This window comes from Perca fluviatilis, chromosome 2 (genome assembly GCF_010015445.1).
Source record: "Perca fluviatilis chromosome 2, GENO_Pfluv_1.0, whole genome shotgun sequence".
Lineage (NCBI taxonomy): Eukaryota > Metazoa > Chordata > Actinopteri > Perciformes > Percidae > Perca > Perca fluviatilis.
Genome location: NC_053113.1, coordinates 44569701 through 44585707, shown reverse-complemented (window position 1 = coordinate 44585707; position 16007 = coordinate 44569701). Strand labels below are relative to the sequence as shown.

The window sequence follows — 16007 nt, the reverse complement described above, 5'->3', positions numbered from 1 at the left end:
AGTCTAATTTGCAGAGCATCCTGGCATGGAAAGTGGACATGGGGGCAGAGGTTGGGCCAGGTTGTTCTGCCCTTTTATGTGCTTCGGGATCATACACAACAGACAGCCAACCTCCACTTCTCTTATCCCTTTAGCATTTCACTGGTGTGTGTATGCAGGTCCAAATGTGCACACCAGTTTCCATCCTGGCTGGTTAAGCATTAGTTTCCACCATCACTTTCACTGTTACACTAAGGAAAATCAAATATTAATCCAGATCTGTGTCAGACTTTCTGAAATACAATAGGACCCACTCACCATTTTATTATTGATTTCATGAAAATGGATCTCGCAGACTTTCTCCACCACATCCTCAATTTCAAATGTCACAAAGCCAAAACCTGCGGAGGAGACAAATGGGTAGAGAGAATAATGGCGAGAGGAGGGAAAGAGGAGGCAAGAAATAGAAAAGAGGGGGAGGAGGGGACACTTGGTCATATTTCCACAAAAGCATGATCCGCTTCAGCTAAGAACACTCATTTCTATCGATTAAGATGTGGAGATGGAGCCTTTCACCTCACACAAAGCTTCCTCAGGCTCACTTAGCTTTATAGACCTGGTGCAAAAAATGTGCCTTGTGGTAATCAAAATGATACACCTGTCAAATTTGGACTAATATATTTTGATTTGAAGTGAAGGGAAAGCAGAATAAATCAGCCATAGAGACCAAAAAAGGTCTGAGACTGGCCGATATAATGTAGTTGCTTTATTAGTATTTTAGTAGATAAGCTAACTGGTTTGGGCTTGAACTAATGGCAGAATATTCTTAGCATTATTACACACAGTTTCAGGATGCTTCCAAAGCAACACTCAGTACATGTCAGTAGTACAGGGTAATACAATGGTTCACTAGCCTTAGCTAATCATTTTCATATCACACAGGGACAATTTAGAATCAACAGAAATACATACAGTATCAGCAGACACATTGATGGCTGAACACAATGCGCACACACACACAATGCGCACACACACACACACACACACACACACACACACACACACACACACACACACACACACACACAATGTATTTCTTAAAGGGGCTGTACTCAAAATACAGAAAAAAGTGTTGTGGGACTACACACAGCTCTCACAGACTGTTCCCCAACTCATCAACTACTGACGCTTTGTCACGGCCCTCTGCATCTGATACAGACGCACAAACATGCACGCTGTATCAAATCACAGAACATCTGCTGCAATAACTGCAATTGCTCTTGGGGAAATTGTTCGTCTCTGTAAATTATAAAGTGTGGTCTATACCTACTCTATCTGTAAAGTGTGATGAGATAACGTTGGTTATGATTTGACAATTGTCAATTGTTTACTACTATATTAATGTCCCGAATGTCTAGTACAGAACCTTAAAGGTTGTACTTTTTTCTTCTTTATTTTACTGACTTAAAATGTGTGTACATGTTTGTAATGTAAGTGTTATTGACTTCTGTCCTTGTCAGAACCAGGTTGACCTATTACAGTAACTAACTCTGTATAGTAATACTGTCCTCCGAACCGGACTGCCACAAACTTGAAAACAACAGATGACCCCTGGTCTATTGTGCTGGAGAGTGTGGATGAGGGCGTATGGTGCGTTCACCGCTTTTATGCTATCTAAATCTGTTCTCTCTGTTGCTGTCATTTCATTGCAAATTGTTGCATATGCCAGTCTTTGTAGATTTGTTAGCTCTAACAGCTCCATTAGTCTCATCAGAATCATCAGTCCACCACCACCACCAGTGTCTGGACTCCATGGGGGGATTTATCTCTGCTGTGGCTCCGGGCAGTGTCTGTGTCTGCTGGATGTGTAAATTGCCAATTGTTTGCTAACACATTTGCAGTAACAATTAGGAGCTATGTGAATTCATAAGAATATTATACTTTTTGGGCCGACCTCTAGCTCAACCAGTAAGAGCGTAGCCCCCATGTAGGCTGAGTACTTTGCTATGCTAACGTTTAAGTGTGGTGCTATTTTGAGCCTTTTTAGTGGTATAGAAATAGTGATTTACCCTCTGCCCGAAAGCTAGCGTTACAAGCTAATCACTGGTTTGCACTAGCTTGTTTCTAGCTACATCATCAGGTTCTCACACCCAACTCGTAAAATAAGGACGTTTGGTCAGGAGCCTTTCTCGTTCTTATTGACGCTAAGTCTCCTTTAGCGTCCTTATTTTACGAGTTCGTCGTGGGTGGGCGTACGGTTCCGTGACACGTGGGAAGAACAGGTTGGGTTTAGGAAAGGGTCATGGGTGGAAGGGTGCCTTTTTCGTCACATCAGACGCTGACAGCCACTGTCCAAACGTCCTTATTTTACAAGTTCGGCATGAGAACGGGTTGGCTACATACACGTTCGATTAGCATGAAAACATATTCCAGAGAATGGTCGACACAGTACACATATGTTATTAACCCCTAGGTTAATTTTGCGCCAGAATTGTCCTTTAAATAGGGTGACAAGATTTCCCAGAACTAAAACCGGGACACTTTGTGCGTGACCATAGTGCTCGTGCACCCACCCACTTTTTAACATGAATATGTGCCAGCCCAGGTCAAACATAGACACAGACAGATTACAGACGTAGACCGCTGCAATTGACTGACACACACAGTGGTTAAAATGGCTTTTGTAGGGAGGGGGAGCCCTTATTTACAGTGAATGGTCATCATTCAAAATCATGCCGTAAAATGACTTAATGTGTTTTTACACCAAAGGGGCTCTTTTTCCAGTATGTGTAAGGTAGGGTCAAGTAGTTATTCAAGAGAAATACTTTACAATTCACTTACTTTATTATTATTTTTTACCTTTAATGTTAACAGGCAGGCAACGGATATCACCCTCGGAAAATGTATGAAACTGAACATTGAAAATATTGGTTTGCAAATATGTACACATCTTTTTAAACAAGAAAATTATGTTGATTTAAGAGAGTCAGGGCCAATTTCTTTTGCAGTTTATGTTATGTTTGATTTAATCACACCGAAACAGGAGGTAATTACTCAACTCAATGCATTATGAAACAACCCGAACAACACTTGAGGCACTTGTGTGCAGACATAACAGTTTACACTTTAAATACATCACATTTACTTATTCATATACTAAAATTCATGCATTCATCTTCCATCATCATCCAAATAGGAGTAAAGGCAGGTTCCTCTGGTTTATGCTGCCTTTGACCTCCTTGTCATCACCCACTTCCTAACAAACTTAGTTGGGTTCCACAACTCTAGTGGTGGACCCACTAACTAAACGCCTGGCTCTCAGCTGATCTAACAACTGATTGGTTCAGAATCGACTCAACATGATGACGTTTTATGTAAACTTTTTATAGTTTTGCAACTATTTGTCTGATTTAAAGGCTTATTCTGTACAGAACACATGTAGTGGTGCTGATAGTGACGTTTAGAAGTCAGAGAGAGTAAATCCGTTCAGATTACAGATCATCTACAGTCTGTTGTGTATTATCTGCACCAGATCACAGGTGAAACATTTTGACAGCTTTTATAAAGACTCTGTCTTTATAAAACCGCTGGAGACTGTGTAGCCTACAAGCTGATATATGGGTCTGATAACATTTTATTTAAATCGGAATCGGACCTAACAGGATTTGAGTGATTCTGTGACTTCCTGTTCAGCCTGAAGGCTGCTGGAAACGGCTGCAAACTGTCCTACTTCACAGCAGACTTTTGTCACCGTCCCCCCGGCTGCTGCCGCCTGCTCTCGTTCACTTTACAGGCGAGACGCAGTTCATCTCGAACGAGCCTATTATGACTGATAATTCCATGTAGCCTGGGTGTCTCTGTGTAGTCTTGTTAATTAATCTCATATGCCATGTATTTGTGTTGTGGACCTGAGGAGGCGGAGCTGCGCTCCGGTGTGCTCCGGCCCAATTTAACCTCTGGACACACACACACGTTAAAATCATACGCTGGCCGGTTTATAAGTCTTTCTACATGGGTTTAGTTAATGCTCGGGCTATAATAATACCACGTCGGCTATGTAACCGCTGACAACCGGGACAATTTCATAGTTTTTGGTGTAAACCGGGACATTTTAGCGTCCCGACAGGCTTTTGTAGGGGCAGGCAACTCAAAATCGGGACTGTCCCGGTCAAACCGGGACGTCTGGTCACCCTACCTGTAAACCTTTTATTGTTTAAACTTAGTTAAAAAATATGCACTCAGGTAGCACTAGTTTTCACTTGTTCCAGTGGATGATTAAAGACAGCTAGAAGTAAGGACCTTGGTCTAGGTGTCTGAAGCAAACAAAAGATAAAACAATCCCACCTATGCCTGCCACCTCCCCACCTTGCCCTCCCCTTCTCCCCCTCTTCTCCACCTAATCAGTACCCTAGCCACCACTTGTGACATCCAACAAAACGATTTGTCAGTGAGCCCAGCAGCCAAGATACAAAAGTCACGATGGGTGGAATCGTGAGAGAGGGGTCGGAGGTCCACCCTCCATAGTCTCACAAAAACCTGGGGGAAACACTGAAGTATCCAATAAATGAATGAAAATAAAAATCACTAAGAAGTGAAAAAGCGAATCCAACTTGCCAGCATGATGTTGATTGAAGTATGGAACTTAGCAGCCAATTACAGGCCACCATGTAGGCAACCAATCATGTAAGTGCACAGAGTACAAAGCTCCAACAACCGAGCACTGAGCAATAACAAATAGAATGTCACTCACGAGTAGTGGCGGCAGATAATTGTGGCTGGGGTAGCCTATTTAGTAGTAGCAGGGCCTAAACATTTTGTATATAAAAACAAATTACTAAATATGATAACAATAAATAATGATACATATGTTTCTATTACAATGCGACCTGGACTACTGGCTCTGGTGGTTTTCTTCTTTGATCAAATCAGTGTTCTATGCATGCGTGTGCTTCGGTGAGCTAAAGACTGTATGTATGCCTCACTGACTGTACAGACAGCACTACTATTGCTTTTTTACATGGAGTCTGGTGGGTTTAGCGCTAGCGACCTCAGAGCTGTTTCTGGTTAAACAAAAAAGGTCTCAAAGAGGTTTTAAAGGTCTATTTCTGAAGGGATCCTTTCCATAATGTTGTCAGACACTTAGGGCCCTATCTTGCACTCAGCGCAATTGCCTTTGTACACCGACGCATGTATCATTCCTATTTTGCACCCGACGCACAGCGGACTTTTCCCTCCACAGACGCACGTCGGTAAATTAGGGAATGTATTTGCACTCCTGGGGGCGGTTCAGCGAAAAGAGAAGGCGTGTTCCAGCGCAAACGTTACTTGGTGCTATTCTGCAGTTTCAGAAAACAATTCCGCCACTGACCAGGAAAAACCTGGTCTAAAGTCAGTGGCGCTAGTCTAAAGTTACTAGCGCGTTATTCAGATGTTATTTTAGGGGCGCATGCTTGGCCACAATGTAGCGTGTGCACAACGCGCATACACTTCTCTCATCTAAATGTATGCAGCAGTTCCAATTTTTGCAAACCATACATAATTATAAAGGAAAATATTACTGAAAATGCGCTTCAGGTGCACCCTAAAAAATGCTGGGTTATTTCATCTACCCAACCGCTGGGTTATGAAATGTTTTACCCATTATGGGTTATTTATATGGAAGTTGGGTTATTTTGTGCAACTCATGCGTTGAGTCAAAATCCATCAACCCAACATACATCGGTTGACCCAGCACTTGGGTTGTTTGTGCTTCAAACGTCATCAGATCATCACCAGAGTCCACACACCGAGCGCTTGTCACAGCAGAGAACCAGTCTGGTCATCCAACGAGGCAAATAAATAATAAAAGGTTTGTGTACACTAGCTACATGTCTAATTCACATTGTCTGTGTTGCGTTACCTATTAAAGTACTATCTTTTATATTGTGAGGCTAGTTGGTTAGTTTGGCTAACAACGTAGCTAGCTAACGTTAGCCATTTAGCCGTTATCGTGGAAGCATGGATAGCCTACAGCTTATCCGTTTGGTCTGAATTATATTAATGAATTAATGAAACAAGTTCATAATGCCCATGGGCATATGGTCATGTTTATTGAGTTCACCAGGCTAATTTGCCAGCTAGTTTCAAGCTAGCCAGGTGATTCGCCAGTTAACTATCTAGCTAGGCAGCTTAAAGAATGGTTGAGAAACAATTCTCAGCCCCTCAGCCAGATAGAGACCTACATGCGGAACACGGCAGTCTACAGGGCCAAGTGGATTAGGGACAACAATTGGACCATCGATCAGATCCTCGAAGAGTTCCCTCACCTAATGACCAAAGGCATGGTAGGTATAGGGAAATATGATCTTACATATGAGGATGCATTGTTTATAATGTTTTATTAGTGTGCCACATTGAATTGGTTTTAAAAATGTGTTTTCCATTTTATAGATTGCACAGGCTTGTCCTGCATGGCGATGCTGCATCAAAGTTGTTTGAAACTTGGTCATATGAAATGCCAGGAGGGGAGTCTAAAATGGTAAAGTTTATTCAAAGTAGAATACTTGCTTGCAAGTAGAGCTAATGGCTCTTAATAGCAGCTTTTTAATAGGAATTTGAATTTGTTCACTATAGACCTGTTGACTGTTGGCCTGTTGAATGTTCAGCCAGTTCATTCGTAATTGTTGTTTTGCTCTGAATGTTTTCCTACCTGAGTGATATGAACTGCACCAGTTCCACTATATTGTTGATATAATAATTTTTTTCAAAGATTCCATTATGTTTTGTTTTTGTATTGTTTAAGTGTTTATTGCATATATGCATACATCTAGCATGTATTCTGTTCTAGGTTTGTAGTTTAACAGTTTTATTGCAATTTATTTTCTTAAATTGTACTGTAATGTGTTAGAATTAATCTGGGATATGGGTTAATTTTGCCAAGCATTCACCCATACACTATATAACAAATATGTAGTTGAATCAACCCAGAATTGTAATTAATTTGACCCAGCATTTGGGTACACTATATAACAAATATATAGTTGAATCAACCCAGAATTGTAATTAATTTGACCCAGCATTTGGGTAGAATATTTAACTCATCTGTTGGGTTAAAAATGACCAACCCATCTTGCTGGGTCAAATTAACTACTGTTGGTCCGGTGCAATAGTGATCCAGCGGTTGGGTTATAAAACAACCCAAGTTGGGTTATTTTTAACCCATCATTTTTAAGTGTGTGTTTGGATAGGTCAGGAGGCACTTTACAGTACAATCCTCAAAAAGTCCCAGCATTCTTTGTGGCTTGTTGTGATTTACACAACATTTCCATGAATCATGGATGTGTTGACATAAATGAGGAAATATTAGAGGACTTAAGGAGACGTGATGTTGAACTACGGATCTGGTCGGCCGGTATAGTGTGAGGGCTCCTGGTGGAGCGGGTGGACGGAGATGGAGTGGGGGAAGAGGAAGGGGCACAACAGGTGCAGGTGGTGCGTTTGGAGGTATGCGCTCCATGGCTGCAGCAATCCTCTCCAGACTTGAGGAGATGCGCCCGAGGGGCCGCAGCAACATCGCCACCCGACCAAGACGGGGCATTTATTACTTTCGCCATCTCGCATTGGCAGCTCCGCTGGCGTCGCGCCAGGCAAATCCACCGTCATAATAGCAATTTCTGCCAAGAAGCGCGCGTGCTCTTACAAGGAATGTGGGATGACGCTCTGATTGGTTTATTGCACGTTACGCCCAAACCACACCTAGCTACTTCAGACCAACCCATTTTAGATTTGCGTCGGGCGCAAGAGTCATTTATCCCGGCGTTATAATAGCAACAGCGCCCGAGATCTGCTCACAAAGCTACTTGCATTTTGCGTTTCATACTTGCGTTTCAGATCGTTAAAATCGGGCCCTTAGAATATTAATCTGAGCCTGTCAGTGGCAAAACGAGCACTTTTGTGAAGATAAATACAAGCTGGACAATTGCCCTATAAACTTACATTGTAGCTTTTTTCGCCGCTGCCGACTGCAGCGATCTCGCTTAATACTGGACCAATGTCAAAGACTGGTGTTCCCATCAGTCGCTTAGACACAAAAACATAGAAAAACAGGGTCCAAGTTGAAAAAAACGGTAGTTATCCTTTAATGGAGCTCAGCGTAAATTCTGGCAGGAAGACTTCTAAACTTAATCACATTTCTCTCTCTTCTAAAACTGAACAGCTGATAGAGGCGTTCACTTTTATCTAACCAATCAGAAGCGGCGTTGAATTTCACGAGCCAATCACAGCATGACATCCCTGTTTTAAAGTCTCTCTCTCTGCTGCTCAGTTGTCATTTCAGGCTAAGAGCACAACCCTCCTCCTCCCCTTGCTCCTCCTGTCTTCATCGTGCATGGCTCTTGGTTCCTCCTCCGATAAGACTGCCATCAGCTCCTCGGTTCGGTATTCGGGTTCCTCACACCACCATCAGTGTCTAGACTCCATCGGGGGATCAGCTTCTGGCTTTCTAATCCCCTAAATATTTACAACAATCTGCCTGTTTTTTAAAATGTTGTGCAGAGTGGTCAATCACAGCCTCAATGTCCATTTCTTTAGTTCTCCTGGAGCTGATTGCCAGCAGAGCCAGGATACTGGTTCTCTTATCACCACTCCTGTTGCTCAAGTATGTCTTTGGCCGACAGCCACAAAAAGTTTGTTCACTTGCAGCTCATGTGACAGGCAATGCCAATGAGACAGCTTGGATAAGTTTGGGAAAGCATCCTGATATGGCCTTAATAAGTGCATCACACATGGTGTTGACAATGCTCCCATCCTGTTCTTTCAATAAGGCACTTTGCTAGGTGAAGGACAACAAACAGATCGTCACTCTCACCTGATCCATAATGGTGTTGCAAAACAGTTGCCTTTGGAGTTTATGTGGGTTAATGCTGGCAGGCCCAACTTGTGTCTGACAATCTTTTCAGTTCAACTACTCAACTTTACCTTTCTTTCCTGGAAACCTCTGCCGCAGACATCACAAATGCCAGTCATAATTCTCTGCAATGCATGTATTCTTGTTGATGTTACACCCAGGTATGTTGATGCCAGCAAAGACTTCTTTATCAAGGTAGAATTTATTATAGCCCTGTTTAGTACTACACTAGCCTAGAAATCTAGACGCACCCTAGCGGCAGCAAAAATTATTTTGCAGCCAGGGGGGGCTGGAAGGCCAATCACATCGTGTATAGAGTCCATGGCCGGGCTTATGGCTGCTGCTGCTGGGATCAGCGGTCGTCTGGAAGACTTGGAGTTAAGAGTTTCTTTGAGAAAAGAACAAAGAACGGCACAGAAATCATTCTTAAAAAAGATGTGTTCGGAGTTTTGCCGACCGGATATGGCAAAAGTTTAATCTATCAACTAGCTTCTCTTCCTTCTTTGTTGCTCTGCCTGGTTCCTATTGCGTGCAGAGGGAATGTGAAAGACAACCGTTTATCCCGCCCCTCGGATTTAGCCCTTTCAATGGTGAGTTCCCAGACCCCAACATCTTGATGTGGGTCTATACAGTGGAACAAAATGGTTTCATTCAGTGTTACGGTGTAAACAATAGGAACAGATACAATGTCTATGTGTGTGTGTGTGTGTGTGTGTGTGTGTGTATATGTGTGTGTGTCACTTTCCACCTGTCCCCATGCAATTTCCAATCGGAATTGCATAATAGGTGCTAGTAGCAATTATCACGCCGTTGGAATGGCATCTCACACTTATTAAGATTTGTAAGGCACATGTATTATTGTGTACACACACACACACACACACACACACACACACACAGCTGTTCCTAGCAAACAAAACAAATCAGGCAGAATGAAAGCAAGGGTCTTAATGTCAGACCCCACTGGACTCACCACGCAAATAAAATTTAAATGCTGAATCGATGGGGTCTTGGTTGACCTTTACATACAAGCAAACCCTCCAACACAGACACACACAAACACACCAACACATGCTGACAGTCCTGTAATGTATTTCAAAAGGAACCTATGAGCAAATCATTTCTTTCCCCAAATTAATTTACAAAATTTGTACATTACTTGTGTATTGTGCAGTTGGAGTGTGGTCACAATATTTCATCTTTTATTGGAAGGAACTGCTAAAGTTTACTTAAGTGCCAATCATTCGCTCCCAAGAGCCACCCATATGAGAAGCATGTGGCGTGTTGAATTCCAAGCTGCAACCCTGCTCACTGAGATACCTCTGCACGGTTTTGTCCATCCCAAGCTCCTTGCATTGCTAATCAGATCTGAGCTGTTTCGCTGGGCCTCTCAGTGCAAAGAAGCGCCTAATAGTGTTTATGCAGCTGGTCGTATCCATAGACTCAATGATCTTGACGTGTACAGCTCTCAAACTCATACAACTGAACATGATGGCCCACAGCTTGCTCTCTGCCTGTCCTCCTCTGGTGTGTCTGGTTGTGACAGACCAGGGTCCTAATCCATCGAGCCCCACATTCGTAAAGGGTGAGCAGGTTTTGACACATTCAGGTGGCAGGTCCACCATGCACTGTTCTTCGAGCTTCCCCACGAAGCTTGGCAGGTTATGCATTTGCGGAGTACTGAATTGATTAGTGCCTTGCCTCCAAGGATCCATAATCCAGCTGCTCTAATTGCTACTTCGGTCAGGTGACGGCCTTGGTGTTTCACATACTCATGGTGATGTCGGGTGAGCAGTAGAGAGATGTGACTATCCTTGGGCAGCATAATTGGGTTCTTTTCTGCAGTTGCAATGTGGGACTGCTTTAGTCAGCCTCCAACACAGATTAGATGTTCTTCTAAGGTTGGGCTGAGTTTCTGCAAGGAGCTTTATTTGGATACGGATTTGTTTGCCTGGAGGGCTGACAGTTCTTTGGCGAAAGCTGTGCTTTTCGTGGCTTTTAGGATAACATTCCTTGCTTGGGCCATTTCATCCGTGGTACAACATCAAGTTACATTTATGCCAACCCTTGCACTTGCTGTCTTGGTTCGAGTGTTTTTGGGATCTTGCCATATGAACCAGGAATGCTCCTCTTACTAAAGTGGTAAAGTTGGAGAAGCGTTGGAAGCAGTCAGAGGATCGTGGTCGAAGCAGAGTATGTGAATGTGTCAGTCATGATCTCCCAGAGCAGACCTAGAGTTCTCTGTGTGGGTGCTGTTTCTCTGCTCAGATCTAAGTCCTTAATTACTGGGGCGCAGTCTTCAGGGGGAAAGGCCTCCATGACTGCCTGACAGTTTGAAGCAAACTTGTTTAGGCGCAGGTTTGATTCAGTGAGTGAGGCCTGAGTTCGCTGGAGCAAGACAATTGCCTCGGCTTCAGATGGTACAGATACCGAGCCATCGTCAACATAGGAGTGCCTTTCCAGGAACTTGACAGTATCGGCACTATGCTCATGTGCACCTTCTCTGATGGCTCTTCGCAGCCCTTAAATGGCCACAGCAGGAGACGGCCCATTGCCAAAGACGTGGACCTTCATCAGGTACTCAACAACTTCTTTATTGCAGTCATTGTCCTTATACCATAAAAAACGGAGGAAGTTGCGGTGTTCTTCGCACACCAAGAAACAATGAAACATCTGCTGAATGTCCGCAACGATTGCCAACTTCTCTTTCCAGAAGCGCAGCAAGACACCCAGGAGAGAGTTATTGAGGTCTGGGCCAGTGAGGAGCACATCATTGAGGGAGACGCCAAAGTACTGGGCGCTGGAGTCGAAGACCACCCTGATCTGATTGGGTTTTTGTGGGTGGTAGACCCCAAACATTGTGAGATACCAGCACTCCTCGTCCTCTCTCAGTGGCGGTGCTAACTCTGCATGTCCGTTGGCAAAGATCTTCTCCACAAAATACTGATACTGTTCTTTCATCTCAGGTTTCCTTTTCAGAGTTCGTTGCAGGGATGCAAACCGGTTGACCACCTGCACTTTGTTGTTTGGCAAAGGTTGCAGTGGTGCTCTAACGGCAGTGAGGCAACCCAACTGTTAGAATCATCTCTGTAGACGTTTGTGTTCATGATCTTTAAGAAGATGATGTCTTCCATTGATGGAGCTGGTTTATTGTCATGGTCTGTTCGGTTGAACACTGTCTGTCCATGCATCCTCTCCATTTCCTTACTAGGCCTATTAAAGCTTTGCTGTGTCTCCTTAACAAGCATAAAGCTGGTGCAGGGTGAGAAAATAGAATGGCAACCACTGTCTAGCACGTTGGTCTTAAAAGTGTTGACTGTCAGCTTATGAACATTACCATGGCACACCTTATATTACTACCCAGCCCAGGTCCAGTCGTTGGGCAAAGGGGGTGTTATGTGGTCCGTTGACCTGCTGCCTGGCGTTGTGTACCTAAAGGACGTCTCTTCCGAGTAGTAAGAGTATTTCAGTTTCTTGGTCCAGCTCTGGGATGTCCTTGGCAATGTGATGAAGATGACGCTGGTGTAGAACTGCATCTGGTGTTGGAATCTCAGATTGATTATTCAGGATCTCGATGAGACTCAATCTGAAATCCCTCTGCCTTCTTGCCCAATGTTTCAACGATGCCAGAGCAGGTTCTAGGGTAGTATGAAAATGGTTTGCTCTACACACTGAACAGTTTGAAGAACTCTGGTCTAGTTAGTGAGTTTGCTTAGTCAGATTGCTATGGTCGTCCAGAATTACATAGGCTTTGATAGCCATGTGCTTGAAACCCTTGGGGTAGATCTTTGAACATGAGTGGCTCCACTGACCTTCACCGCAAACCTCTGTGCAGCTTGTTGCAACAACAGCAGTGTTCGAATTATCTTCTCCCTCCCCGCCGCTCTCTTGTGACGGTGAAGGAGCCTTTAGGGATTGAGGTGATGGACCCGGATGCATGGTCGCATCATGATAGGTACTGTCGCATTCAGAACATTTTACAGAGGACTTGCAATCTTTGGCTATATGAGAGATGGAAGAACAGCATTTGAAGCATATCCCGTTCTCTTTAAAGAAAGCCTTTATGTCGTCGAGGAGTTTGCTTCTGAATGTTCTACATTTTTTGGAGCGGATGAGGTTTGTTGTGTAATGGGCAGTTCTTGTTAGGGTCGTTGATTGTAGAAACATCTGATTTGTGCACTGAGATGGGTTTGTTGGTATTAAAGTTCTTTACAATGGATTTATCTGGTTTTGTGAGTGTTGCTGGGCTGCCTTAACGCATGAAGCTAGGGTTTTTTCGCTTCTTTGCTTCATGGCACACAAAGTTGCAAAAATACTCAAATGGTGGGAAGTGACCATGGTTCTTTTCTTTGTACCATGACCCAGTAGACACCCACTTGTCCTGCAGCCCGAATGGAAGCTTGTCTACGATTGGTCCAATTCCACGTGAAGTGTCCAGATACGACAGGCCAGTGAGACAGCCATCCTCTTTAGCTCCTTTGATCTCCATGAGCAAATCTCCAAGTTCCAAACTTGGAGTGGTCTTTAGCTGGAATGCTAGGAAAACTGTCCAACCATTGAAACAGGGAACTTTTAATGATTTCCGGGCAGCATAACACTCACGTAGTCTCCCATGCTTTCTGTAAAGCCAGATTTGGGTTGTTGACATGCACTGAGCGTATGCGTTTCACTTGTTCTCCAGATTCCTTACCCAGCCATTTAGTCAAAAGGTCCAATTCTTGGGTTGCTGTGAGGCGAACTTTGCCAGCTGCATTGGTTAAGGACGAGTACCATGCACAATAATTCTCAGGCTTATCATCGAATTGGTACAGTCCTGAATTGACGAGGTCTCGTTGTGCTAAATACTGAGCAAAGGCTCAGCCAGAGGTGGTGTGCTAGCTGGAGGGGCATTTTGGGCATGTACATTCATGGTGGAGTTTGTTCTTTTTACTTCAGTTTTCCTCTAAACTCCCATCCGGTCAGGTAAGTGTGGTGCAGGTAAAAGCATACTGTCAGCTTCCTCAGACTTTGGCTTGTTGTTGATAAGTTTTGAAATGGGTGGATTCCATGTTACAAAGCTGTCATGTGATTCTGCATGGTGTGAGGAAGCAGCAGGAAACACTGACAAGGGTGAAGAAGGAGAACAAAGATTCATAAGGTTGATTTGTGATTGGACGTATTCATAAAACTGCATCTTCAACTGCAACAGTCTCCGCTTTGGCATTTTCCAGCACTTGTGCCTCCACCACAGCTGCATCAGCTTCTCGTTGTAGCGTTAGCACTTCCAACTCTCTATCTATACTTAACTGTTTCAGACTTATTTTGAGCATATCTTGTGATATTTTCTGCTTCTCTGGCAGCCTTTTCCATTTATAGTTAAGCCTCTTGGCTAGCATATGATGCTGTCACCTTGGCAGCTTCTGCTGTGGCCCGGGCACATGCAGCACTTGCAGATGCAGATTTCACTTTTCTTCTAGCATTGGATATGGATGACTTGCTGCTTGCCATCTTGACCACTTCAAGACATTGAATGATGCCTTTTCATTGTAGTGTTCTCAGTCAGTGTGTTGCAACACTGATTTAACACAGTTAAACCACAGCCAATGAAGACAGACTTGCAGTAAGTTTTGACCTTTTACTGTGCAACTCCGACATTGGCATGCTGGTGAAAACTGTAAATAAACATACTTTTTAACAAAATTGTCAATGATATGTATTCTCTAACACATTAATTGTCAAATAAGGACACTTATGACATTGCCTCTATGATCCTTTGAATGGATGCAACCAGATTGTAAGATGAACATGCACTGCCTGTCTGCTGTAAGCAAGTGGCTAAACCTTAAGTACTATAAAACCGGAAGTGATGTCAGATGACAATATAAAACGCAGCAATGTTAAAACTATTAAACTATTTTTCAACTGAAAATAATTATTTACACATTATTTAAAGGAAATGCCGTAAGGCAACACATTGCCCTTCATACCCTATGTCTGGTGAATTAAGTATAGTTAAATAACAGTATGACTATCAAATGGCTGAAGATAAATATCAATTTTACTAATACTGGAACAACAGATTGATACACTACAAATGTGGTGCTATAATATAAACTGAATGATTTATGCTATTCATCTGAACTGGTTGAGATATGTAGAGCATGTTGTTTTGCTATGGCTCTTAAAACACTGTAAGACCGAACAGTAAAAGCTTGTTAAAGAAAATGAGTTCTGTTATGTCAAAAATTCTAAAAAGTTCATTCTCCGCTATTTTTCTGAGTCATTAGTACACATTTGTAATCTCAAGTTTACAGTGCTCAACCACTTTAATTATTTTTCGTCATTGTACTCAAATAGTTTTATAGTAATCGCTCGGACGTCACATACGTGCATATGTCAGTCCCTCCAGAAAAACGCGATTATGCGATCGCATAATTCAATGCATATTCAGCCAAAGTCCGCATATTCATGCGGGGGCCGCATTTTTTCAAATATGCCGCACTTTCGCTGCATAAATTGCAGATTTCCGCGCAAAATATGCGGCGCTTGCATGATTTCATAATCCCTGCATTTTCGTTGCAAAAAAGTCACATATATCTTAGCAGAAAGTTGAAAAAATGTTGCGTTTACTTCACACAAGAGCAGCCATTTTCCCCTGTTGCCATGGGAACGTTATGAAGTGACGTAATTACGCGACGTGAACATCATCGAAAAGCAGGGTGTTGGAGGTTGAATTTGACATGTACTTTGAGTCTCTTAAGTTGGTATCCAATAAGAAACCTATCTTAATATCTGATGTCTACTCAAATTTCTTTGTTAAAGTGCTCCTGCTGTCTATATTATTAACGATTTTTGAAAGTCTGTCTCTTTTGTATCTTTTATTTCCCTCTGTTTAGACTATTACTTTTATTTTTACTTTAATATTATATTATTTGTATATATTTTTGTATCTTATTTGTTTACTTATTGCAATGACTGAATATCTGTAAACTATTTTTGGAAATTAAGTTTTAAAAAAGCAGGGTGTTGGGGGAATCACTTTTTCTTCTCTTTTTCATCAAACCGCAGTTTTTGCAAATTCCCGCATTTTTTGCAAGTTCCCGCAATGTCATCGCATAAAATTGCATAAATATCCCGCATATTCCAAACGTGCCGCATAATCAAG

General features: G+C 42.7%; 1 protein-coding gene across 2 annotated transcripts in view; it reads right to left on the bottom strand.

Annotated features, from left to right (window-relative positions):
• Positions 1 to 16007, bottom strand: part of LOC120574587 (RNA-binding protein Musashi homolog 2-like) — a 472078-nt gene that overhangs the window by 116742 nt on the left and 339329 nt on the right. For both annotated transcript variants that reach the window (XM_039825004.1, XM_039825005.1), the window contains exon 8: positions 298 to 380. In XM_039825004.1, the coding sequence (XP_039680938.1) occupies positions 298 to 380 (83 nt within the window). The remainder of the gene's footprint in view (positions 1 to 297; positions 381 to 16007) is intronic.